The sequence below is a fragment of the Fundulus heteroclitus genome, unplaced genomic scaffold (genome assembly GCF_011125445.2).
Source record: "Fundulus heteroclitus isolate FHET01 unplaced genomic scaffold, MU-UCD_Fhet_4.1 scaffold_651, whole genome shotgun sequence".
NCBI lineage: Eukaryota > Metazoa > Chordata > Actinopteri > Cyprinodontiformes > Fundulidae > Fundulus > Fundulus heteroclitus.
In genome coordinates, this window is record NW_023397090.1 from 861 (window position 1) to 27,760 (window position 26,900).

Consider the following 26,900-nt stretch of genomic DNA (forward strand, 5'->3'; position numbering starts at 1 on the left):
AATTGCTTAATTAAGTTATATTCATTCATTAGGAGGGATCTAATGTTTCAAAACACTAAATGCGTTATTCATGTGAAACATATGCAAATGCTGCATAATGAGTTATTTAGAGAGGCAGATTTACAGTTTAAGCTTGTATGTATTGTTGCTTAGTCTGGTTAATCATAATGGTACGTCATCATCATTAGAAAGAAAAAAAAAAATCCTACAGCCAGCTGAAGTCAGTCGCTATGCAAAGCAAATCACCTGGATACGCGCCTCCTCCTCTGAGTCTTCTGGCCTTTCTGCAAGCAGACCGCTCACCTTGTCCAGTCCAGACAAGATGGTGCTAACGGCATCCCGACTCCGAGACCACATCTACGAAGAAAACATTGAAAAGATCCGCGTCAGCTCATTGGATGGTTTGACTGCATACTTTTAAAGTTCAAATAGAAAAAAGACAACAGAGGGTGAAAACGATTTGGTTTCAAATCGGACGTGAAGGCATGGCCCATATATCAGTGATCAAGTGGAGGCATAGGACCGGAGGCCTTTAATGAGACAGGAAGGGTAAGTCAGCAGCAGTCTGTGCTTCCTAGATTGCGATTAGGTCATTGACATGTTGCTGTAAAGGATTTCCCTTTCCTGGGCCGGATCATCTTAAGGTGGTAAGCACAATGCTTTTTCTGACTACTGGCACCGTGACAATGGAAAGGCGTCACTTGTTGCACAGCTACAAGAAAGACCTGCAGATAATCAGATCAGATCATTCATAAATTGTCGATATTTGATAAAAAAATCAGCAACAGTGAGCTTTTTTTATCCATCAAAGGATTAAAGTGAGCCCCTGCATCTTATTTCTGTCGCTTGCATGAAGGAGGGGGCTGTTGTCTGGAAAGGTTAATGGTGAGCGGAGTCTCCCCGCACAATGCTGTGATGGAGAGACAGTGGTTAAGCAGCTGTTTCAGGATGTGGATCATGAAGAGATTTGATCTCTCTTGGCAGGAGAACAGGGCTGGGCAGCACAAATATATTTGAAATGTGTGTGTGTGTGTGTGTGTGTGTGTGTGTGTGTGGGGGGGGGGGGGGGGGGGGGGGGTATTGGGTTGAGTTCATGTCTCGGATTGGGGTCACACAAAGCTGACGCATCTTATTGCACTGTTAATACAGCACATTTTCTCTTAAATTATATACCCTTAAAGCTAAAACTAACACTTTTATATTTTATGGGGACATTGAAGGGATTCCTACAGTTTCTTTGGATTCTGCATAGACAGACACAACAAATGAAGCACCACCAGGTCATCCTGGCAACAGCAATCCCTAGTGTGAAGCTGTTGCTGAGTGAGAAGGACTCGGTGTGGAGAAGCTTTTTAAATGTCAGCTGTATTCTGAGACATGCTTGCAGTTTAATACGGCAGCAAGAGGGAAAGGGAGAGTGATGGATAACTCAGACAACAGGAAGAGTGAACAGAGCCGCCCTGTTGTTTCATTTCTCTGGCTTTTAACCTGTCTTTGAAGACACTGCATTTGGAAATGTTGGCAGACTTAAAAAAAAAAAAGTCATAGCATATGGTAAGAAAGTAAACCATGAAAATGTGTGATTGTAAAACCAGCTTGAGATGTAAATAAAAAAAAAGATCCTTCAAGGCAGGAAGTTTATTTTTGTATCAAAATTGCATTTTTTGGAAATCATAATTGGTGCATGTCTAACATCTGAACAAGTAGTTTTAAATTGTGAAAAGGAGCTCATTAATGTGCATTATAGGGGGAAAAAAACACCAGCTAATGCCTTATTTCACTTTAACCATTCTTCCAAAAAGGATTACGTTGAATTTGGATCCAACTTGAGGAGAAATATGTTTTTAGCTGTGTGAAGAATGTCAGCCAAAGTTTCACCTTCTGCTTTGGTCTGCACTGCCTGACATATTTCTTTAATTCAATACAACACACATTATTCATGCAACGCTGATTCTCAACAAATGTCGCTGCACAGCATGTTACAAAGAAATTTAATCCGACTGAAATAAAAAAATCTAATCAAAAAGATGGCAACTGCCAGAGATGGGGACTCGAGTCACATGACTTGGACTTGAGTCAGACTCGAGTCGTTGGTTTTATGACTTTGGACTTGACTTGAAAAAGTGTTCAGAGATTTGTGACTTGACTTGTACTTTAACACCAATGACTCGAGACTTGAACCTGTTTGCTTGAAAAGACTTGACCCAAAATCTACAGCTTAAGACATCTATAGTTTAAAAAGTGTGTGCAATTAATTAATTTCACTCTTTTGGTCTCTCTCTTTCTCAACTTTGTACGTATGTGTGCATGAGCCGCACCTCAGCCAATCAATTTAACCAGATTTGGGTTTTTTTTTAAAAAGAAGACAAAAAATGTAAAGGACAAAACTGCTCGAAGAGTAATTTTGTTTCTGTTGCATTTTTCACTGAATAATCTGGAAAACTATAGTTCAAAGGAGGACTATTCTTTAAGCTAAAATTAATTTTACTGTTTTGTAAGGCCAGCTGCATTCGTTTCATCACATTTTGAGAAAAATACTGATTTAAGAAGACATGCTCTATTGTTTAAATTTAATATGTATTTCAACATTGTTAAAGACTCGAAACGACTTGAAATTAGAAGTTTCAGACTTGGGACTTGACTTGAGAAATACCTGTTTTGACTTGAGACCTGACTTGGATTTGGCTGTCCCTACTTGAGACATAAGGAGAAAGACTTGAGACTTACTTGGGACTTGCAGAAATAGTGACTTGGTCCCACCTCTAGCAACTATATACGTCCCAATTTACCCTAGTTATAAAACAAAGCAGTCAAGCTCAGTTTATTTAGCCAATTGGGGGAAAAAAAGCTTTCTGTTTAGGGATCCCTGCAGATTGCCTCAAGTCACCGACTTTACAGCAATCTCTCCTCCTGAACGAGCTCGTGGCCACAGCGGAACGGTGAATGCATCGAGCCGCTAACGCTGCAGGAATCTTTCACACTGGGCATGCACATGGCAACAGTGGAAATGAAAACCCCTTTATAGCAGGAAGAAACCTCAAGCAGTGTACAAACCCGGTCAGGTTTTGGTCACAATAAAAAAACAAAACCTTTTTTAAACATCGGCTGTGAACATTTTACATTAAAAAGGACACATGTTGGAGTGTTACCTGCACAGTGCTATTAACCAGATCTTTATTCCTTCTTTGCAGGAGGGCAGTTTGCTCCCAGACTTTCTGCAAATCCCGAAGCTCTGACTGCAGTTGATTCCGACTCTCTGACTCCGTAACGATTTCGCTCAAATGTTTCCCAGCTTCAACAGTCCGAGTGTAAACAGACGAGTGCAGCTCTAGAGACTCTTCAATGAGCTTCAGGAAAATAAGGGAAAAGTAAACTGTTGACAATAGCAAATCCGATAATTAACATATTTGACGTTAATTTACATCAAAGCACACCTGACCTGGTAAAGATTTGTGCAGTTCTGAAGCTGCTGCATGGTGTAAAGACACGGTCCTGTAGGGGGCAGAAAAGAGCCCATCTCTCTAAACAGCTTCTTCAGAGATTTCAAGCCGTAATGGTATATTTTCCACTGCTGCAGATGTTGCTTTGTGGAGGTCCAGTTGTGTGCAGCTAGAGCCACGGAACTGGACCAGCTCTTCTTCAGACAGGCCACTCGAACCACAAGCTCAGATCTGAACACGTAGCAAGAAAAAAAGGTTAAGTTCTTCTATTACATACGGAGAAGAAAAAACATCTCAAAATGGATATATACATTTAGTAATTTCACAAAATTTAAATCATGAGAGCATTTGTTTTTGTTTTTTTACAGTATGAATATGGTCAGCAGGCTTTCTTTGGAGATGGCAGAAGCTGCCATCAGATGCCACAAAAATTGACCATATGATCCGCAGACTCCATCAATGAAGACCATTTAGTTTCTATGAGCAATATCCAGAAAACCTCCAGAAAAAAACACCCCACACACCACAAAAAAGGGAACTGAAGAAATTACAATTTTCTTGAAATGAATGTATTTTTTGTCCTTGATTTGAGCAGCAAGTTTAAATAATTTGCCAATGGAAGAAGATTTTTGCACTCAAAATAGGAACAATGCACCTCCATCATCTTACTTGCTGCTATTGCACTTCTGGTTAGACCTAAACTGCATTTCGTTGCCTTGTACCTGTACCTGTGTAATGACAATAAAGTTGAATCTAATCTAATCATCTAATCTAAATCAAGGAAAAATACACCAATTTCAAGAAAATTGTACTACCTTTTAGATCTCTTTTTGCAGTGTAAGAGTAGAACATTATTAGCTTGTCATTGAGTGAAATAATAGTTAAAAAAAACCTCAACTGACAAGCACGATCATGTTTGAGCACATGTGACCCACGGATCATTTAGTCACTGACCTCCACTGTTTCTGTGTAAAGCCCATCTGTTCAGAAAGTACTTTCTCCAAATCCTCTAGAACACCAAAGAGCTGCCAAAGCATGTCAATGATTAGGCAGTAGATCTTTACAAGACTAGAATGACTTACAACACCATCAGCATAAAGCTGGTGAGAAAGCGACCACCGTTTGGTGTAATTATATTCGGAAATGGAAGAAAAATAAAATGAGCATCAACCAGCCTTCTCCCTGGAGCTGCAAGCAGGTTAAGAATTGATTCTCAACTAATTGGGGGAGCATTTTAAGGGTCTAAAAGCAGTTGGGACTACCCTCCCCAAGAAAAGTACAGACTAAACCCTCGCAGCCCTCTGCTATTGAAAGTATATGCATTTACTTAAAGTTTTCCACTAAACATCTACATTACCTAAATAGGTCTAGAAAGAAAGGGCTGTAAGCAAGGCTTGTAGTGGAAAAGAATCTTCTTCATTCAGCCAGATCACTGAAGTCGGGTCACGGATTGGCATTTGTGAATCATAATGACTGAAAACGTAACGCCAAGGCAACAAAGGAGTAAAGAAGAAGCAAATTAAAGTCATGGAGCTGCCTAGTCAGTCTCCAGACCTGAGTCTATTAGACACCGTGTAGACGGAGCTACAGGTTTGAGTTGCCAAGGAAAAGCCCAGCCATTTAAAGGATTTAGAGAGTTTCTGTGCAGAGCAGTAGGCCATAATCCCACCTGGGAAGTGTGAGAAGATGTGATAAACTGCAGAAAATCTCTTACCGCTGTGCTAGCTAATAAAAACGTATCCACAGGATTCTGAGTCCCATTTTTCTTCGGGATCAAATGCTTTCCCCCTCTAAATAACATGGTGATCAAAGGTTTTAAACATTTTTATGTTTAAATTTAGGATTTTGGTTGACATTGGATCTCTCCACATTAAAACGAAACAATGAAAAATAGAGTTTTTCATTTTTCAGTCTGTTCAGATAACGGAACAGACTTAGCACATTAACAGGGAAATCATTCATTTCAATGTATGATAACACACATAGCTGCCAATGAACAACAGCGATGAAGGAAGAGCTGGAAAGTGATTGTGAAATGATAATTTTAATCTGGGCGACAGAATGGTGATAGAATCCTTTCCTTAGATGCAAATGTTACCAAAGTAATTCAAGATTTTTAAATTCCCTTGAATATTTCCTGCATTAACGCACCTTTTCTCCTCTGTCTCTTTTTCCATGGACTTGACCGCGTCACAGAGAAGACCCTGAAGGAGCTGATGTCCATTTACGACCTCCGCCTGAAGCTTCTGTGGAAGCAAGTGGGAGTACGACAGGCCAAAAAAACAGTAAAGATGAATGACCTTATGTCATTTTTAACAACTTTGCTCATGACTGCACTGTGAAAAGGAATTTTATCTTTAATTACTGGCTCTGACATCACTAGATCTAACGCTTATTTATTTGTGGACAGGTCTTGTTCCATTTGTTGCAGACTGAACTTATGGTTTTTCTGTGATGACTAAGAGATAACACAATAGCATTTCAGTTATTTTGTGTTCATTGTCTATTAGCTGAAAACTTACTGTAAGTGCTGCAATAGCTTCTAGTACAAGGCAAGAAATGAAAGAACTTTATAAGATCCATTATACCTGATGGGCAGCCAGCATCTCTTGAAGGTTCGAGTAACTCAGATCTTTTCTGCATTCTGATTCTCGCTCCAGGTTCTCCTGGATGGATTTCAGTTTTTCACATTTTTCTTGAAAGTCAAGGGAGCTCTGAAGCTTATCTTGCAAAACTCTATAAAAAAATAAAGGGAGCACAAAGAGTTCAGGAAAAAATTGTCCCTTTCCACGCAACTCAATGCTAATGTCAGTTGTTATGCTGATGATGCTCAGCTATATTCATTTATAAAGCCTGGAAAAGTCAATCACTTAGACTACAAGCATACCTGGAAGACTCTTTTAAACACAGATATGAAAAAGTATGTCGTTAATTGGCCAAATGACGTAAAGAACAAATTCATTAGACATAAATTTACTCTACACAGCATTAATTTGGCCTCAAGAGCTTATTTAAAGAATTGTGGCATTAGCTTTCATCCGCATAATTCATATTGCATTTTAAAAGGCTTTCTAAACTTTTTTTTTCAGTGCTATAGCACTGAGGGACATTATCCTCCTTTTAGTTAATGCATAGCAGTAAATTAGGTTTTATAGAAGAGTAACTTTCTCTACAGACTTGGATTGAGGCGATGAAGAAAAAGCCTTCTTTTGTCTATCTGACAAACGTAATATATGGAATAATTCCATTTTTAAAAAGTTGAAGCTTTAATTTAACCATAAATTACTATAACACTCTGAAAAAACAATTTTGCTTTTAAATTTTTAAGGTCTCATACCCCAATATTTCTTTGCTACGATAGTTTTAAATTTTTGAACATCCTGTTTGATAGTCAGCTACAGTGGAGCTTTTACTAGCTGAAAAGGTAGAGACATGTCATTAATTGCTTCCAATTTTAACAAGAACATGTCGTCTGGGAGACTGGAGATCAGCCGTCTCCACACAATCTTTGGGGGAAAATGTTTGCTTTTTTTATTCCTAGAACCCTGAAGAGAGATGCTTTCTGTTTTTTACATTTTAATTTGGGGAGATTTTAGCAAAAATTTTCTCTCCTTTTGCATCAGACCAAGCATGGCCTGCACACACGAACTCACCAGTGCTGAAAGAGTAATAAAGCTGGGGCCACTATCCTGACTCTCGCCAGATGGATGCAGGTCTGCCAAGCTCCACACAAGCATCTGGAATCGCTGCCATTGGGAGGAATTTCAATACCACATAAAATGGACGAGCCAATCAGGATCGCCGGGCAGGATTTTTGTAGATGTGACGTGTCAGAGAAGCGACTGTTTTGATTCAGACAACAATGGCGGCATGCAGCGAGGAACAAGCGGTGACCAGACGTCTCTGTTTTGGATGACCTGTCCCCGGCAAAAGCTGTCCCTGATTTCAGTGTATCATGATGGAGTAAAAAAAGTGGAATGCAGAGAGAGATATTTTTACCCAGTCCTGCTGCTGTCCTGACGTAGCAGAAGAGCTGCCGTGCCTCGTCGGCTTTGCAGATCGGGCAAAACAAATTACATTTTGACAAAACAAAGGGCAGAGATGTCCCCGGTTTTCATTAAAGAAATCTGGTGCTGCTATTTCGTCAGGTGTTCACCAATCTACCGAATATTAATTATTTAAAAGAACACCAGAGAACGCCTTTGAAGGCTTTTGTTAGTGGAAACAATGGTTTTGGTTTCAATGTGAGTGGTTGAAGTAGCGCATCAGTAAAGATGACGGATAAGTGGGTTATATGCAAAGATTTTTGATAAGGCCCCTCCTTCTGAAATACATCTCCAATGGAGCAATCCCAGATGGATGTGTAACGAAATCCATTTGTCGAGAGTCTGTGGAGCGATCAGCAAGGCCAAAGCAGACTGCAAAGGTGTGAAATTCTAATTGCAGTTATATTGGGGTTCTCATAGCTTGCTGGATAAATCTCTTCGGTCAGGAGCCGATCGGATGATCTTGTTCCGGCATAAATGAGTTCATAACAGCTAATTAATAAATGCATTAGTGGTATTTAGTCATTACAAGTTTAGAGCCTTAATCACCACCATTTGAGTCATATTTTGTTATAGCTACTATTTGATTTTGAATAATCTTATTATAATATTATTAAAATTATAAAACCAAATTATAATTAATAATAATAATCATATTCAAACAGCTTCTGGCATAACAAACTTTATCGATCAATGGTAAAATAAAATAGGTAATCTCAGACTGATAATTAGATTTACTTAAAAGTAAAATACATGAGACTGATTTAGCTAATAAATTACATAGTGATGTGATTTAAAATAGCGCTAAGCTACACTGCAGCATGTGGCTTTTATTACCCATGTGTTTGAATTTGGGTTTTGCTTCATTTCTTTCTTGAGCGAAGTCATTTGGAGAACATTATTTCCTGGAAAGCACTTTGAATTAACCTGTACATTAATGGTGCATTGCAAATAAATATACCTGACGAGTTACATTATTTGTTTGGGTTTTTCTGCAATTATTAGCACTCGTGGCCTTGTGATTCTGTGTTGGACCAAAACAGCTTTTAAAAATTTAGAAAGAATGAACTGAACGTGGAAGTGAGCTCTTTATCCTTACAATTCTGACAGTGTGGTGATAACTTATCAGATTTTGTAAAATAGTGCATTAAAGCAACTTTATTTTTGTGACATTTGCTTTCTGTCATGGTTGTAGATCTAACTTTCTTACTCATTTTCCTCTTTTTCCTGAGTTTTCACCACCGGCCTGTTGAGTGACAGAGCCTTCTCCATCTCCATCTCCTCGTTGTCGATGGTTATGTCGCCGCTCATCTCTTTAATGTCAACTAGTGATGAAACATCGCTGAACTCCAAAAGGGCCTGCTGGGATTTTGAGACAAAGTGCAAAACCATAAAGCAGATCTTTCTTGGTAAAACCAACTTTTTTAAAAGCATATAGAGAAGAAGGTCATGCATAGTTAAAAAAAAAAAAACCTGTAAAGTGTCTGCATCACGTGTGCCACGGCTCTTTTGTTCCAAATCCTCCTGCCAATGGAGAAGAACACTTATTAAATTAATTTAATTAGATTTAACTAATGGAGAGCATTTTAAAAAGTTATCTCCATAGTAGAACATCTTTTTTAAGATGTAAAATTCTAAATATCTCACCTCAAGACTTTTCTTTTTTCCTGAAATTTCTTGGTTCAGCAGCAGGATATCACGAGTCAACAATCTTGCGTCACATTTTATTAAATCGGCAGGAAGTGGTGCGAGTCGTCCAAGAAGACCTTTGGAGGCTGCCAGTACATCTCCTGCATTGCTTTGCAGCTCATCTGCAGCCGCCTGCAACCTCTTAATAGTGAAAAGAAGGGTTAGGTAGAGAAAATGCAGCTTTATATACAGTGACTAAGTCAGATAATTGCTAAAATGGCATTGAGAAGGTTTTTTTCATCATCTCTCAACTTGTTTCATTAATATAAATTAATGCTTTAATCCTGTGAGAAAACAAAACTTTTGCTTTCGTACAAGGTTTTATCTGCGAAAAGAAAGAACCGGGGGGTAAAATCTGTAAAGAGAAGTCCAAAAACATCTTCCTTCGATCAAATGAGCAAAACAATGCGTCATCTGCTTAACGCAAAAAAAAAAAAAAACCCGAGATGGGGTCAGGTGTGCCAACTGGAAGCGGAGCGTCAGAGATATTTCTCAACAGAAGAACACGCTACCTCGTCCTTTCCAAGAATAGGAGGGTAGAGATTGAGAAAAACATTTAATTAAATTGCGAACGTAATGCATGGACTCCCCGAACCAGCATCAGGAACAGATGAGTCAAGCAGGATATCTAATGGTTCTGAAAAAAAAAAATGCATTTGGAAACTGAAAAACAGGGTTTGTGAACCTGAAAAAAAAAAAAAAAAAAAAAAAAAAAAAAAAAAAAACAGCACTTGTTTTGTCCTGGCTTTCAGGGCCTGATTGTTTTTTTCTTGGCTGTTTTAACCAGACGAAAAATAAAGAGTCATAAAGAAGAACTTTTATATTCAATTAAAAAAGGGATAATTAGTATTGGGAGAAAAGTCAGCATTTATAATGTTGAAACTTGTAGCATCATAAATCATCTGTCTTTTGAAATTGACTACCACTCAGCAGTTTTCCTTTAGAGTCCCTCCTCCTAAAGTAATCGCGTCTCCTCCCCATTGATAATGACACTCGGACATACCTCGAGTGAGCAAACGGATGCGTCTGGCTCATTTTCAGAAGGAGAACCTGACAGCTCCTCCCACTCGCTCCTCAGGCGTTGCAGGCGATGAGAAAAGCCCTCAGAAAGGTTAGCGTATTCACGCCAGAGTGAGAATATCTCACTAATCTTTTTATGCTCCTCTCCTATCTCTCGGAGCATGTCCTTCCACCTGATTTGGAAAACAAAACAGTACTCAGTCACTTATTATCGTGATATAATGATGGATGGATGGATAGATGGATGGATGGATGAATGTATTTTTAGTTGGATGGATAATTAGATTAAGCAGTCTAAACTGCACTGGTGTGAGCAGTCTTAAATAATTGGATGCGTATGTTGAAATGGCTTCTATTGCGCATTTCCTGGGGGGGGGGGGGGGGGGGCTGTAAAACCCAAACGTGAACCATGTGCTCACTGCACTGACCCTATTCGCTGCTCTTCTACTTGTTCGCTAAGTGGCTGCGCCGATCCATCCTGTAGAGTCTCCACAAGCCTCTTGTGGGATTTGTCCAAAGCCGTCCAAAGTTGTTCTCCCTCCGCCTCCACCTTCGCCTGGAGGTCCTGTGTAAAACAAACAAAAAAAAAAAATAAAAAACACTTTTCATTTCATGCTCACTTTCTGGAAGTCCATTTACGTCCCTGAAAAGTGAGAACATGGACTGAAAAGAGCTGACAGCTTGAACTCCGTCAGTGCCCACACTCTGACTGAACCTGTCATAGCTGGACTCGGAGGCTTTTAACTGCAGCTACAGCTTGCTGTTCTGCAGAAATACTTAAGTTTTATCGTAGTTTCTTTAGCTGCATCCTTCAAGCACTTCAGCCTTTTAGACTTTAGATCAACTTGCTTTAAAATTGATAAACTACTGTAAAAGTTTCTGATGATGAAGTGCACCCGTGTTTGCTTTTCTAGCTTTGATCTGTGTTTTTTTGAGAGCTAGCCCTTTCCCACCTGCAGGAGGTCTGAGTATCCTTCAGCCTGTTGCAGAGTGAACAAAGGCCCGTGTTGGTGCTGCAGGGCACAGCACACCCTAGTGGTATACAAAGCAACTTCTCCCAGAGCTCTTTGGAAACATGTCCACTTCTCCACAGTCTGGCCGAGAGCTGGTCTGACATCTTCCATCTGAAAAAAAACAAGGCCAGAAGCAAAAGTTGTTGACAATTAAAAATAAAACACATAATTTATCACACGGCTTACTTGGAGATTATTTATTTATTCATTTGTTTGTATTTTATAGCCCCAACAGATAAAGAGGCTGAAATATAAGGGATTGAAATGTAAATATAAAATTTTCTTAGAGCAAAATGTCGACATCATATATTTTTTCATGTTTTGAGGTTGGACTGAAATAAAAAAATAATTGCTTTGCTATCATTTGTATGTGTTTTAATGTCAGCACAGGACTTTAAAAGGAGCAATAAGCAAAATGTCATCATTTTAGATGAAAATGATGAGATGTCCCCGGTTTTCATTAGAGAAATCTGGTGCTGCTATTTCATCAGGTAAAATGGTACCTGACCACCCAAAGCGCTGTACACTAAAGCCACATACACCCAATCGCATCATAAAAATGATGAAATTTACGTACGTGCATGTGAACAGCTGCCACTCAGGGCTCAGCCCCTCCCTGCCCTAAGATGACACCGCCAGAGCAGCGCAGCGTTGGAGCAACATGGCGGAGAGCCCCCCTACCAGATCAAAATGTTCTCTTGCCAACAACATTATAAAGTCATGAGTCACTTACTTCTTCACTGGAAATCTTCTGCTGTTTTGCTGTGTTTTTATTCTTTACAAATATGCGTATAGGAGGTGAGAAGGGAAAGGAGGGGGCGGGATGCTGCTTGAGAGAGGTAGAGAGGCGCGGCTTGTCACGTATCTTATTTTGGTCTACAGACAGCGCTCAAGCTCCACCTCTCAGTGAAAAATAGCTTTTTGCTCCTTTAAAACTTGATTTAAAGCACATTATTCTGGTTCCAATTAAGTTTCAACACAATTTCTCCAACAAATTCCACACTTTTTAAATACAAAAGTTTCATTTAAAGGGAACATATCATGCTTTTAAATTTTTCCTTTTCACATTGAAATGTGGTCTACATAAAGTGGAACTGCAACAATTCAGAATTGGTCTGAATTCCTCGTCATTGTTGCTCCACCGCCCCTCTTTTACCCCTGAGGTCCACCTGAGAGCAGCTGGTTTTGATGCTGTCCCTTTAAATGCAAATGAGGCACTTCACACTCCACCCCCTTTGCAGGTTGCAGAGTGTTCCAGTCCATCCTGTTCAGCCATTTTTGTAGTATGGCTGAACGGGATGCGTTAATACACCCAAAAAAAAACTAACATTTTCACGTATCCACTTGCAGCTTCGGCATCCTTCAGCTTGGACTACAAAAAAATCACGGCGAAAAAAACAACAACAACAAAAATGGTGGGTGTGCGAAATTTGTAAAACAGAAGTCCATGACCTTGCTTAGTAGTACTGTGGCAAAAACTGCAAGGCATTTGTTCTAAAAACATAGCGGAGAACAGAGAAACTGTACCGCTTGAACAATATGAGCCAAACACAACAGAAAACGTATCTCTGTAGCTCCAAATGCACAACAAAATGTATTTAAGGGCTAAAAAAAAAGTGAAATTATGCATATGTCAGATTGAAATATTCAAGAGTTGCTTCTCATGAAGTCAGATTTTAAATAGAGAAAACCTGCAGACTGTAAAGATGGATAGACAACTATTTGAAGAGTGGAGGAGAAGGATGGTGCATGTGAACAACTAATTATCCAGACCTGGAAAACACTTAAAGTCAGCAGGGCTCCTACTCAGCCTGGAAAGGTTTAAAATGTAACCATGAGGTTGCTTTTACCTGTTGATAAAGATCCCCACAAGCCCTGCTCACACTCTCTGCTTGGTCAGAGAAGATCACATCACACAGGAGCTTCTCTTCCTTTTCATGATGTGCTCGTGCTTTCTTCAGCTCCTGCAGAGCTGCGGAAACCTCCTTGATTCTGCCAACCTCAGCCTGGAAGACAAGCGGTGAGCACAGATCAGAGAAGAGCCCGCCGTGGAAAACACTCCACAACGTGCACGCGTGCTCCTGAATCGTCACACCTCCCAGTCTACGAGAGCCGAGCGAGCCACGGTTTGGCCGGCGGGCCGTTTCCACTCATTCAACCTCTTTTTCTGCTGTTCTGTCCAGCCGTGAAGTCTCCGCAGATGTCTCTCTCGTTCTGCACAAGTGTGATGGATGCGTTCGACTTCATGGATCTGAGGAAGCGGAAAGAAGTGGAGCCAATTCAGATGAAGAGAAAAAGGCCCGGCAAATGGGGAAAAAAGACAACAGTCGTATCTGTGTCATGTTACTACAGATGGAAACGTGTGCAGGCTTTGTATTTTGGACAAATTTCATACATTATTAAACAAACATTTCATCCACGAACTGGGAATAAAAGAAGCTTCAAATTGTAACCCACAGGATGTCTTTAGAGATATTTTTTTCTCACTTCTTACTTGAGCAGTGTGATTTAAAACAAACTGAATGGACAGTATAAACAGCAAAACGTAAGTCGGGTTACACCGAGGCACCGACCTGGCTGTCCAGCTCCCGCTGAAGGAGCAGCCATCGAAGTCTGACGCTCCCGAGGTTCTCTGCGAAGGCTGTGCGCTCCAAGCGGTGAGCCTGGACGTCTGCTGCCGCCATTTTAGACCCAGGCTGCGACATGAAATCCAGGAGTTGTTGACAACGGTTCACCGGTGTCCTTAACGCCTGCGAAATAAGAGGCGTGGAGAATACATTTTTAATGACAAACGATGCATCTCTCATGGGTATTCATCTGATAAAACAAATAAGACGCAGCCACCTTTTAGATTGCAAGCTTTTTTTAATGCACCACTTACGTTCTCAACTTTTCAACTGCATAGAAAAAAATACATTCAAATCACTTTGAATCATACTGCCACCACAAATATTTTAGTTTTTTATTGAGATGTTATGTAATAGATCAAGAAAGCAGGTCATAATTGTAACGTGGAAGGGAAAGGTACTTTTTTTTTTAACGGGTCTATTCGGTCTCCTTTTAACTAAATAAAATCCAGCGCAAGCATTTCCCTCAGAATGCACTCCATTAGTAAAATGGGATCTGCATGTGTGGTTTTTAATTGCAGTATAAACTTAGCTTTTAGGGAATATTGGAGAAAAAACAGCATCATAGACAAAAACGAACACAGCAGGTGGGTCAGGGATAATGTTCTGGAGAAGCTAAAAGCAGGGCTAGGTTAACTGCAAACTGTCTAACAAGGAGAGTGTTGATCTAAGGGGCCAGCCAAGAGGCCTATGGTGACTCTGGAGGAGCCACAGACATCCACAACTCAGGTGGGATAATCTGTTGATAAGACAATATGAAGGATCATAAACCATGTACGGCTCAGGTCAGATGAGACCAAAAATTTACTTTTTGACCGACACGTTAATTACTAAGGCTGCACATCGCTTAGAAAACACAGTCCCTACGTTGAAACATGGTGGTGTCAACATTATGCTGAGGGAACCATTTTCTTCAACTTTCTTCCAGCAAAACAAAGACCCTAAACCTGAGGTCTTCAAACCCTGGTCCCCAGGACCCACCGTCCTGCATGTTTAATGTTTTTCCCTGCCTTCACACACCTAACCTGAATACTGGAACGCCTGGCAGGCCTCTGCAGCCCCTGGTGGCTGCTGAGGATGTCATGAAATCATTTGACTAAGGTGAAACGCAGCAGAGACATCTAAACCATGCAGGACGGAGGTCCAGGGTTGAAGACCCCTGCCCTAAACCTTTAACGGAGCTAAACCCAAGCAAATCTGTGGCACGACTTAAAAATGATCTAGTCAGAGGTTTTCCATTTTTATCCGACTATGCTTGAAAAAATTGCAAAGAGGAATGGACAAAAAAAAAAAAATCTCTGTTTCGAGTTGGTAAAATCAGAGCCCAACAGTCCTGCAGCTGTGATTGCAGGATTGGTTCAGAGAGGTTGAGTAGAAACGCACACCACGCCTTTTTTTATTTTTTTATTTGTAAAACCCGTGTTTTCTTTTGACTTTACAGTCTGGCCTACTTTGTATCAGTCTATCACTGAAAACCCTCATAAAACAAAGGTATGTTTGTGATTATACGATGCCAAAATGTGAAGAGGTTCAAGGAGCAGAGATACTTTAGAAAGGCAGCGGATACGGATTCTTTTTCAAGCTGGAACTCAACTTCAAACAAGGAAGCTGGCAAAAAAAGCAACGTTTTACTTGATTACCATTAAATTATAGCTCGTAAAACAGTCAGACGTGAGTAGGCAGAAGTACCTGACAGTGCTGCAAGATTTCAGCCATCTTAGCGGCGTTCTCGGCCTTGAGGACTCCTTCCTTCTCCTGGCGCAGCCGAGTTTCCATTTGCTTCAGCCAGTTCTCCACTTCAGACAGCAGCTTTACAGGCAGCGGGGCGGCCACCAGACGCTAACGAGCATAATTCAGCACAGCATTAATGGCTTTTAATTTCACATAAACGGTCCGTCGTTTATGATGCTTTTTTCCTTAATTTTATTGCTCTTAGTCAAGGTGATTCTAAATGAAACATCTGGTCTAAACTAAGGAGAACATTGTCAATGTTCCCATTATTAAATCTCTCTTTGGGAAGATAAGATCAGTATATCATTCGCTGAAGTGGTTTTCCTGATTGTATGACTTCAGACCCAACCATCTAGAAGAAGAAGAAAAACGGACTAATTACAGCGATGCCAAATATCTGGTTCCATTCATTGGTGATGAATGGAGAGAAAAAATTAAATGTGACCTTCCTTTTCGATTCCTCCCCTCTGTGGACGCCCCGAAAGGCAATTTTTCAGCTGGGTTTAGGTTTATACTCCCCTCAACAGGGAGGGTTCTCATTGTCTAATCATTTCTGAAAACAAACAGCACCTACTTAAAATTTTGCCGCATTCTGAAGATCACTATGGCGGCCGACTTCCTGTTCCTATACCTATTTCTCTTAAGCAATATTTCACCCAAAGAACTAAAAATACTGAACCTGTAGCAGATGCTCCAGCGTCTTGCTGAGGTCAGAGGTCAGTTGGCTGCTGTTGGCCTCCAGCTGTGAGATCTGTCCTCTCAGTCCAGGACAATCGGCTTCCCTCAGGTGGAGAAGTCGAGTGGCCTCCTTGGAGACGGACTCTCTCTGCGCAGACGTGGCTTCCAGCTCCATGGAGAGGTCCTGGGGAAAAGTGGACAACATTAGAACGATTATTTTCTGTTTGTAACATCTTTTTTGGATTTAGGGCATCTGATTTGCCCAGCTTAGTACATAGAGTTGAAGTATTATATTCTATAAGATTAAAGTTTTTGTCAGCAGCAAATTGTATTTTGTGACGTAAAGTGGTTCAAACAGGCCAAGATGGCCGCCGAGGGCAGGCGTGGTTTGTTTGCTCCACTCCAGTCCTCTGTATTGTACAGTTTTTTTCTATTATTGTGTGCTTGGCATCACAATTTTTCTCCATAGCATGGTACTTGAACCAATTTACCTCATGGTGAACAGGTTAAACTCTACATGTTTTGATATGGACACAGCACCGTGTACTCAACCTGGGCCTTTTATCAATTCACAAGAACGTTCTCCTCAAGTCCGTTCTTGGCAAGAACACAGGAAGTATGGACTTGGGGAGAACGGGAGCACGCAGAACGTATCTCTGTGTGTTGGAACAGAAGCGTACTCGTGTAGTCGTGACATCAGCACAGGCACAGCTCGTCTGGACCTGCATTTCACCTCCTGTTATTAGTAGTCTTTAGATGATAATAAATTATTACATATATTGATCATAAAATTAAATAGTTGTACGAATAATGTATTCATTGTTGAATGTGAGAGGTAATATTTTGTGTTAAATAAATTATAATTTAAGTTCTTTAGCTTTTTTAACATACAAAACTACTTATGCATTACACCATATTTTATTGAAAACGTTTTTAAAACAATAATATTTTTAATATCTAAAAAAAGCCTAAAGAAATATCTAAAAAAACAAGTCTGTTCTGATGCAGGCTTGATAAAGAGGGCGGGGATCATCCGGGGATTTGGTCCGTTCTCGGTTTGGTGTTCTTGGCAATTGAAAGAGTAGTGGGGTTAATGGCGTGTCACAAGCACACGGGAACGCTCAAATATGCATATCGAGGAACAACCCTGGTCATCATCCTGGCAAGCAAGTAGGAGTAAAACCAACACGGTAACATCTCAGCAGGGCCGAGTACATACAACCAAAGTACTCATGGTGCTCATGCTCTTGGTGGAGGACATCCACCTCAACCCAAGACCAAGAACATGTGAACAGCCGGCTGGCTCTGTGGACCAGGTGAGGCCTAGTGCTAATGGTGGCACGGCCTTGCCCTCAATATAAACGTATCACATTCGATTCATTTTTACTATCGCTGTTCTCTATAATCCACCCTCTTTCAATCTGTTTTACTATGATTGTATATGTGATGTACGGTGACTTTGTTATAAATTTGTTGGACAAAGAACGCAAGTAAAAAGTTGCAAACAATAATGACCAGATTTAATTATGAGCAGATTATTAAAGGGTCAAGTAGGATTACCCGACAGAGTAAAACACTCCATGATATGGCATTTACCAACAGACCTGAATGTGTTATGACCACAACATGACCCTGAATATAAGAAAACTTTCAACAAAAAATATAGATATTTTGGTAAAGCTGACAATACTAAATGTTAAATGTGTTGTTCCTAGTTCTAAAACACTGCAGTTTGAAAGAGAACTAAAAAATGGATGGATGGATGGATGGATGGATGGATGGATGGATGGATGGATGGATGGATGGATGGATGCGGCGAAATGAAGAGGATGGATGGATGGGGATGACGGAAGATAAAGAAGAAATGAGGGAGGAGGAGGATGGAATGGATGGATGAGGATGGATGGGATGGATATATACGAGCAAGATGGATGACGGAGAAAGAAAAGAAGAGAAAGAAAACGACGAGGTGGATGGATGGTGGAGAAATGAGAGGATGGATAGATGGATGGATGGATGAAAAAACAGATGGATGGATGGATGGAGGAGAAATGAGAGGATGGATGGATGGATGGATGAAGAAACAGGTGGGTGGATGGATGGATGGATGGATGGAGAAACGAGAGGATGGATGGATGGATGGATGGATGGATGGATGGATGGATGGATGGATGGATGGATGGATGGATGAAGAAACAAGTGGATGGATGGATGGATGGATGGATGGATGGATGGATGGAGGAGAAATGAGAGGATGGATGGATGGATGGATGGATGGATGGATGAAGAAACAGATGGATGGATGGATGGATGGATGGATGGATGGATGGATGGATGGATGAAGAAACGAGAGGATGGATGGATGGATGGATGGATGGATGGATGGATGGATGGATGGATGGATGGATGGATGGATGAAGAAACAGATGGATGGATGGATGGATGGATGAAGAAACGAGACGATGGATGGATGGATGGATGATGGATGGATGATGGAGAAACGAGAGGATGGATGGATGGATGGATGGATGATAGATGGATGGATGGATGGATGGATGGATGAATGGATGGGTGGATGGATGGATGGATGGATGGATGGATGGATGGATGGATGGATGGATGGATGGATGGATGGATGCTCTTCTTTCCATACTTATCCTACCCTTGCATGTAACTTACATGCAGCAGATCTGCTTTGATGTCACGCTTAAATCTTTCTATGACCTCTGTGCTCATCTTAAACAAAGCTGCAGCGCCTATGATGCACACTTAAATCTGTTTGGACTGATAAAGACACAGATTTTGTCTTCATTAATTAAAAAAAAAACATTATTAAACATTAACAAATGAAAGATAATTTAATGCTTATAATAAACTATTTTTGGTACCAAATCTTGGGAGATTAAAGCACCAGGCTGAAAAGCAATGCAGGTTATTGTTAATCAAGTCAGAGGCCGTCTGAGCAGCAGATAAGAGCCTTACCAGCAGCTCAAGCAAACTTCTTTGAACAGACTCCTGACTCAGGTCTGAGGAATCCGCCAGGTCTGACAAAGTCTTCAGGTGTTTGCTGGCACCGAGCAGACGTTCACTGACCAAAGTAAAGTCAGCCTGGAATCTGTGGGGAGGACAGGAAAGACTGATAGATCAACCAGTGGGGCAGAACATGAAGGCACCCCCTGACTGAGGGAAGTCAAACTTTGGCAAATGTCCTAAGGCAGAAAATGAAAATAGATTTGCTTGCCTTTTTCTTTTTTTTTTAAACCTGACGTCCCTTTTAACTCGTTTTCAGTCTGTTGTTATGAATTCAGAAATGTGATGAACTGCATATTTTAGATTTCCTCCCACAGAGGCTGTGTACCACACAGATTTACAAACTAAAACCCAGGTATGTTACTGGGCTCAGATTCTTTTGGGATTAAAGCCTTCAAACTGTTTCAGCGTGCCTTTTGTCGGAGCTTGAAATGTCCTCAGTAAAGTTCACCATCGTGATTTATGGCTGCTGCTCGTGGGGATTCCATCACCGATGCTGTAATTTTTCACCAGACATAAGCCTCCAAACGGCAGTTCAAGAATGGTACACAGATTTGGCCCTCCAGCAAAGGGAGCTGACGCAGATGGACACCTTTTACAATTTTTGGGGGGGATGAGCTTTTCAAAGTTCTATCCTTAAATGGAAAATGTCAGGTACAACACAAAATATTTTTCATTAACCAATCGTGTTTTTTCACTTTCATTTTAACATGGTAAGCAGGACCAAAGACATTCAACACATTTTTACCACTTCATTCGTAAATAAACTTTTTAATGCTGAGCAGGTAAATGTGAATGAATTGACAATTAAATCATTTTGTGTTTTGTAATGGGGGTAAAAGAAATAATAGAAATATAGCTCCTGAGTAAATTCAACTGGCTGATTTTGTGCACTGCTGGCCTATACGATTACTTCCTCGAGCTGATCTGACGAAGCTTCTGTTTCATGTGAAAAGTCATTATTAAATGAAAAGGAGGTCCAAGTTTGATATCTATCACCTCTGCTGACCTGAGATCAGGTCACAGAGGTAAGCGGTCCATGAAAGAACCCCCTGGTTTCCCTCTTAACAGAGACACCATCCAGCACTCAAAGGCTGAGGAGCTTCCTCATCCAGGAGGAGAACCAGAACATGCTGCCTTCAAGGATCAGCCCGACCACCCTACGAAGAAAGCTCATTTCAGAATTTTGGGTCTGAAATCCTCTTCTTTCTATGCATTTTGGCCTCTAAGGACTTCCCATCGCTACCAGTTCTGGTTGTGGTCTTTCTGGACAGGATCTAAAAGTGTAATAATGGAGAGGAGGATGTTTGCTTTGGGAAACCCCACCATGTTAGGATCGTAGGAGCTTATCGTTAGAGTGGCTTAAGTTACCCTGAGCTATCTCTGTAGTTAGGCTGCTGGAGGACATCAGGATCCATTTCTCTCACTCTGCTAACTTTCTACTATTATTTAACTGTGCATTATTTGTTATTTATACTATTAACTTTATATTCTGTGTTTTTTTTTTCTTTTTAAATTTTTTTTCTTCTTCACAGTAACTACATCTGGCCTGGCGTTCTCATTTGGTTGGGGTGCCTCCTTCCTGGGGAAGGGGGGGGGGGGGTCCCTTTCTAACATAGAAAGTGTTCCTAGATCAACGTGTGCTTCTGTACTTTTTTGTGTCTCTGCTCTGTCTTCTGTAAGCACCAGTTGGTCGTTTTTCTCCCTGTTAAAGGGGAGTTTTCCTCTCCACTGTCGCTTCATGCATGCTCAGTATGAGGGATTGCTGCAAAAGCCATCGACAAAGCAGACATCTGTCCACTGTGGCTCTACGCTCTTTCAGGAGGAGTGAATGCTTGATGCAATCAGCTGAGCGTCCAATCTCTGTATGATTTGATTGATTTTGACTTAGTAAAGAGCCTTGAGGTGACGTGTTGTGAACTGGTGCTATATAAATAAAATTGAAATGAATTGAATAGGAAACAGTGGGATACGAATAGACAGACTAGGGCCTCAACTTCAGTAGTGCAACTTTGGTCTGTTAGGATCAAAACAATACAACTTATTGAAAATGTGAAGCTTTGGGTTTCTTATTCTGTATCAGGTGTTTTCTTTTTATTTGTTTTTTTAAAAACCAAGCCCTGAAACTTCATTTAAACAGCATATAAATACATTTAACATCATATTGTGACATCAATAACGCTGCCCATCTGGTTATTTCAGACAATCTGTCAAATGCTCAAGCAATAATAAACCTTCTCGTCTGCCTGTAACATAGGAGGCCGCTTTTCTCCTCCATCCATGCTCCTAATTGGTAAAAGTGAACCTTGCCCACCTGGCCCTGCCTTCCTGGATCCTCCTCAGGCGCGTGATCTCTTGCTCTGTCCGCCTGAAAGCGGCTTTCCATCGCAGCTCCAGGGCGCCCCCTGCCGGCCCGACCGTGCTAGCGAACCATGGCTCTGCCTGCATCGCCGCCCTGAGATCCTGCAGCGCTCCCAACACGGCCCTGCTCTCATCCAGCCGCAGCAGGGTTTGCTATAAAACGAGCAGAATGAGTTTTACGCATGAAGGCAACGAGTTAAACAATGACGGCCACAGCAGTCACTGATAAGAATGGGCACCATTACTTTTTACTAACTAAAAGTTAGTATAAATTTTCTTGAAATTAGTGTATTTGTCCTTAATTTGAGCAGGTAAATAAGATGATCTGCGTATGGAATGAGCATTTTGACCCCTAAAATAAGATAAGTAGATATACTGCGCTTGAAATAAGATGATGGAGGTGCATTGCTCCTATCTTAAGGGCAAAAATCTTCTTCCACTGGCTAATTATTTAAACTTTCTGCTCAAATCAAGGACAAATACACTAATTTCCAGAAAATTGTACTTAGTTTAGTTCCCTTTTTGTAGTGTATGGACAACTTCTTCAGACGCATCAACACTTAAATGCATATCTTTTGAATTTCTTGCAGCACTCACAAAAAGGTAGGATATTTTTGTCAAGAAGAAATTAAAGTTATTTTTGTCCCCTGTACACCCATTCAACAATTAATTTATATCAACTTTAAATCACCATTTATAGACCAGTAAATTCAACAAATTGCTCCAATGTTGTTTGGAGCAAATCAGGGAAATACTGCTCAGCAGTAAAAAGGTAACAAACTTTAAACGTTATAGTAATTAAAATGTAAGGAAAAAAAGGAAGTGCTATGATATATGCATTGTTTAAAGCAGGGGTCACCAACATGTGGCCTGCGGGCTCCAAGTAGCCCCCGAGGACCACATGTGGTGCCCATTAGCCTGTTCTAAAAACAGCACAACCCCCTGGTTAGCTGCATCTAAAACTTTATTTTATTTTGCTCCTCTTCTTGTTTATTGACATTTGCATGTATATAGATTTAAAAACAACAATAATTATAACAAAGCATTAAAAACATGTCTATTTTACATAAAGCTAAGATGAAGTAGCTCTGAGTTTCAAAGAGGTAGGTGATCCCTGGTCTAAAGTATAAAATTTTTTAAATAATAATAATTAAAACTTCGATAATTGTAGATATGTGGATACAAAGATGAAGACAATATCACAAAAGAACTATAGTTTGAAAAAAATTTGTAGTTCAAATAATGTTTGGATGTTCTTACGATCTTATAAGCTACACTGTGCTTTTGTGTTTGTATTTATTTGCATTCCAAATGTTGTGTTTTTATTATTTTATTTAACTATTGCAATGTTTCCTGAGATGCAGCCTTTCTCCTTTCACAGTTTATTAAACTCTCAGAGGTGTTTTTGCTGCTGTTTTATTCCTCAAAATCTGTATTCTCTGTTCAGTGTTTTTTTTTTTTTTAGTATAAGGAGGCAGTCCGAGAGAAGAAATGAGAATAAACTTAGAAGTTTTTACAGGAATCACCTTGCAGACATGCAGTCTCTGCTCCAGCATCTCATCCTCATCGCCTCCCTCAGATTCTCCGCTGCTAATAAAGGCTTCAGACTCATCCAGCACCCTGCCAAGTTCATCACAACGACGCTCCCAACGGATCCAGTCCTAAATCAAAGGCAAAAGCAAACCCATACATTTCAGCACACCCCAGAACTGATCTTTTTTTTTTTTTTAATACAACAAAAGATGTGCATTTATGTGTGCATAAATATGCATCATATGGCCTTCAGCAAACAAACACCCTAAACCTGAAGCCTCCTTTGAGAAGCGATTTCTTCCTCCAGAACTTGCTGCTGCAGAGCTTTGGCCCTGACTTCCAGATGTACCCATTCATCCTTTTGGCTCTCAAGTGCATTGGGTTCACGTTGGAATAGATACTGAAGAAAAGACCGCTGGGATCCGAGGACCTGGAGGAGTTTCTGCATAATTTGGGTCCAGATTTGTGACAAAAGTAAGTTAAACAGTAAATAATTCAACATAAAAAAGAGGTTATTGATATTTGGAGAGATAAACTTAAACTCTTGGAGGTTTCTTTAACTTTGTAGAGGAAAGTAGATCCCGTCTTTAACTCAAATCTGGCATTGCCTGCATATTGAAGAGCTGCATAATGAGATACCTTGCGTCTGCAGAGAACGGCTTGAAGTTTGCTGCGGTTGGGAATTTGGCTCGTCCGTTTTTCTGTTAAACTCTCCTCGCCCTGTTTCAAGAGGCGAGACATCCCCTGAAGCAAGGATTGAGAGGAGAGTTGTAGTTCCTCCTTTCCCCCTGTACTCGCCCTCAGATGTCCGCCCAGCGCACACTGAGGGTGATAGACAGACACAGGCTAAGCTGAACATGAAAACTGGTCAGAAGACAAATCCTGAATGGTGAGAATATGTTTGGTGAAGTTTCTGAACTACTGAACAAAATGTGAATATGGGAAGCAGTTTAACAATAATGATAAACGGTAATAATGAAAAAAAAAAAACTGCTTTGCAAAAATCATCTAAATTGATCAATGATTTGTTTAGACGAACCTTTGAAATGTTAAACCTTTATTAAATCAAAATGTTTAAATTGCCTTAGCTGTTACCTCCAAACTGGGAGAACCGTTCAGATCTGGGAAGATCTCCCAGTCTCCCGTGTCAAAGGCATCCAGGAGACATGATACGTTGGCGGGGAGCGTCTACAGTACAGAAAGATAAACCTGGTGTTGATTCTTATCAAGTTCTTTACAGTTAACTCTCATTTTAATCAATAAACAACTAGATTATCTGGTTGACTTTTTCTAACAACATCTTATTCTTTCTGCTTAAAGGAAAACGTTTTAATCAGGGGTCCACAACCTGTGGCTCTTAAGGGCCTCCATGGACTTTTGATAAGCCACTTCCGCCAAAATAATAAACTTGAATTGTTTTTGAATATAAAGCTAATCCAAATACCTTCTATTAGCAGTATTTCCGTGTTTTTAGGCAACTTTTACAAAGTTTTTTTTACAACAGAACCAAACTATAGTGGTGCAATTATTTCTTTTTACAAGGTCACAAACTACATCAGAAGCTGTAAATGCAAATGTACTCCACACTTTACAGATTTTTATTTTTAAGAAATAATTTTTAAAAAGTAATTTTAAAGTAGCTTTCCCTCCACATCCCTTACACGCTGGTTTGTGATGATCTGTCCAATAATATCCCAATGAATACATTGATGTTTTTGGCTGTAAAAGGAGAAAATTATCAGCAATGGGCCCTGAAGATGCAACTGTTACTGCTCAACCACCGGGAAAGGGTTTTAACATGATTAACGAACTATCTGAAGTCCACACAGAGATAATGGAACACCTGTAAGAGCATCTTCAAACTTTGTAGGAATGGTCTCGACAAATTTACTGCAGGGTCAGAGCAGCTTGTTTCGAAGGGTTGAAGGAGTAACCGCCCCCCCCTCCTTTAATAAAAGAGCTGTAGGTATGCAAAGTAGCATCTAAATAAAGCCCAAGACTTATGGAATAATGTCCTGACCAAAGTAGAGGTGTCTGGCTATAATGCACAGCATGGTATTTGGTAAAAAAAACAAACTCAGATGTCAGAAAAACACCTCAAACCAAAGGGAAGCACGGTGGTAAAGGGCTGATGATCTGCACTCGATTATGAGCCAGAGCAGGTGTTCCCAAAGTGGCACCTCTTGGGGGTCACGAGATGATCCAATTGATGTTTTAAATTCCTGATTTCACAATGTCAGCGATATCCTTGACTTAATAAGGGACATTAATACCTTTGATTGTGTTTATGTGTGTATGTGTGTGTGCGTGTGTGAGTGTGTGTGTGTGTGTGGGGGGGGGGGGGGGGGGGGGCGGCATCCAAGCTTTTTTTCCTCACAAATTTGTGAAACTAATTTTTGTTTTGTTTTTGATGAATTATTGGCTATGAAGGAGCCTAATACATGATTTTTTGGGAGGGATATTACAAGAATAAAATCGTAATATTATGTGTACAAGAATAAGGAACATTTAGAGAATAAAGTCAGAAAATTATGACCCCCCCCCCCAAACACACACACACACACAAAAAAAAGGGGGGGAGGGAGGGGTTGCAAGCTGAAACGTTTAGGAACCCCTGAGCTAGAGGACCTGGATTTTCTGTGAGTAGACCATGAACTCCTGTGTGTAACAAAGTAGTCTAGAGTCACATGTGAGGGCTTCAGCCAGACGGCTACAGCTTGAATGGTACCGCTTCCTCAGCAGGACAATGATTGCTAAAGGAGCAGCATTTCTTCAACATAACAGCTAAACAGAAATAAAAAGAAAAGAAAGAACGTGCTGTAAGGGTCCAGTCAAAGTCCAGGCCTCAGTCTGATTAGATGTTGTTTGGGCTCTAAATACAGCTGTACAGAAACAAAGCAGACCTAACTGGAATGAAGTAATGTTATTGAGAGTAGTGTCCCAAAACTCACGATGAAGTCATGCAGAAAACTACCGCTTAGTTATCACTATTGTCACCAAAGGTGGTTATGAAAGCTGATAAATCATGGGGGGTGTAGTTTATCCTCAGCTTTATCGTTATGTCTGTTTTTGTCTGATAAATGACAGTGTGGATTCTGTCGTGTGTCTTTTTTTAATTGAAAGAGGGTTTATTTCCTTTTTACCCATGACTACACCTGTGGAAAAGGTTGCCATCAATGTGCATCGTATCACACCTGATGTTGGTTGTGCGCTCCTGAGGGCTCGATGGGCTGATCGCGGGAGGAGGCGAGGAGGAGCTCCACCTTATGGCGACAATCCTGAAGGGACGTCAGACAGCTGTGAGCATCCGACTGATCTGCCGGGAGAGCAGCTTTGACCTGCGACTCCACGTCAGTCAGCAGCTCAGTCAAAGTAAGCAGCTGAGCTGATAAACACTGTAACAGAACAAAGAGGACAGGACAGAGGGGGATTTTAAGGTGCAAGTCCAACACAGGGGGGAAAAAACTGAATTAGTGAAAAAGTGTTGTCTTTAGACAGCAGATGTTTAGGTTTGTTGATGGACGGCCACCTCCTGCTGCAGCAGCCTCAGCTCAGGACCCCCTGCTAAGGTCTCCTCATGAGTCAGTAGGTCGGCGGATGAGTCGAGACAAAGGAGGACCCTCTGCGCTGCTTCATGCAGCCTCTTCTTCAGCCCTGGTGGAGAAGAACCTGAGGCCTTCACCTGGGGAGAACCGAAGGTTACAGCTAGCGTTGTTTGTTCTCCAGTGTAAT

The 26,900-nt window shown here is 40.7% G+C and overlaps 1 protein-coding gene across 1 annotated transcript in view; it reads right to left on the minus strand.

The window, feature by feature from the left end:
- Positions 1 to 246: 246 nt before the first annotated feature.
- LOC105935410 (nesprin-2) overlaps positions 247 to 26,900 on the minus strand; it is a gene marked incomplete at its 3' end in the record, with an annotated part of 38,588 nt that continues 11,934 nt past the window's right edge. The window contains 24 exon segments of the mRNA XM_036133649.1: positions 247 to 357; positions 3,150 to 3,347; positions 3,440 to 3,671; positions 5,592 to 5,686; positions 6,029 to 6,176; positions 8,697 to 8,848; positions 8,960 to 9,010; positions 9,134 to 9,316; positions 10,179 to 10,368; positions 10,624 to 10,760; positions 11,149 to 11,319; positions 13,059 to 13,214; positions 13,304 to 13,459; positions 13,782 to 13,958; positions 15,525 to 15,674; positions 16,246 to 16,428; positions 19,227 to 19,359; positions 21,589 to 21,788; positions 23,162 to 23,296; positions 23,440 to 23,610; positions 23,808 to 23,990; positions 24,264 to 24,356; positions 26,363 to 26,563; positions 26,698 to 26,850. Coding sequence (XP_035989542.1) covers positions 247 to 357; positions 3,150 to 3,347; positions 3,440 to 3,671; positions 5,592 to 5,686; positions 6,029 to 6,176; positions 8,697 to 8,848; positions 8,960 to 9,010; positions 9,134 to 9,316; positions 10,179 to 10,368; positions 10,624 to 10,760; positions 11,149 to 11,319; positions 13,059 to 13,214; positions 13,304 to 13,459; positions 13,782 to 13,958; positions 15,525 to 15,674; positions 16,246 to 16,428; positions 19,227 to 19,359; positions 21,589 to 21,788; positions 23,162 to 23,296; positions 23,440 to 23,610; positions 23,808 to 23,990; positions 24,264 to 24,356; positions 26,363 to 26,563; positions 26,698 to 26,850 — 3,759 coding nt within the window.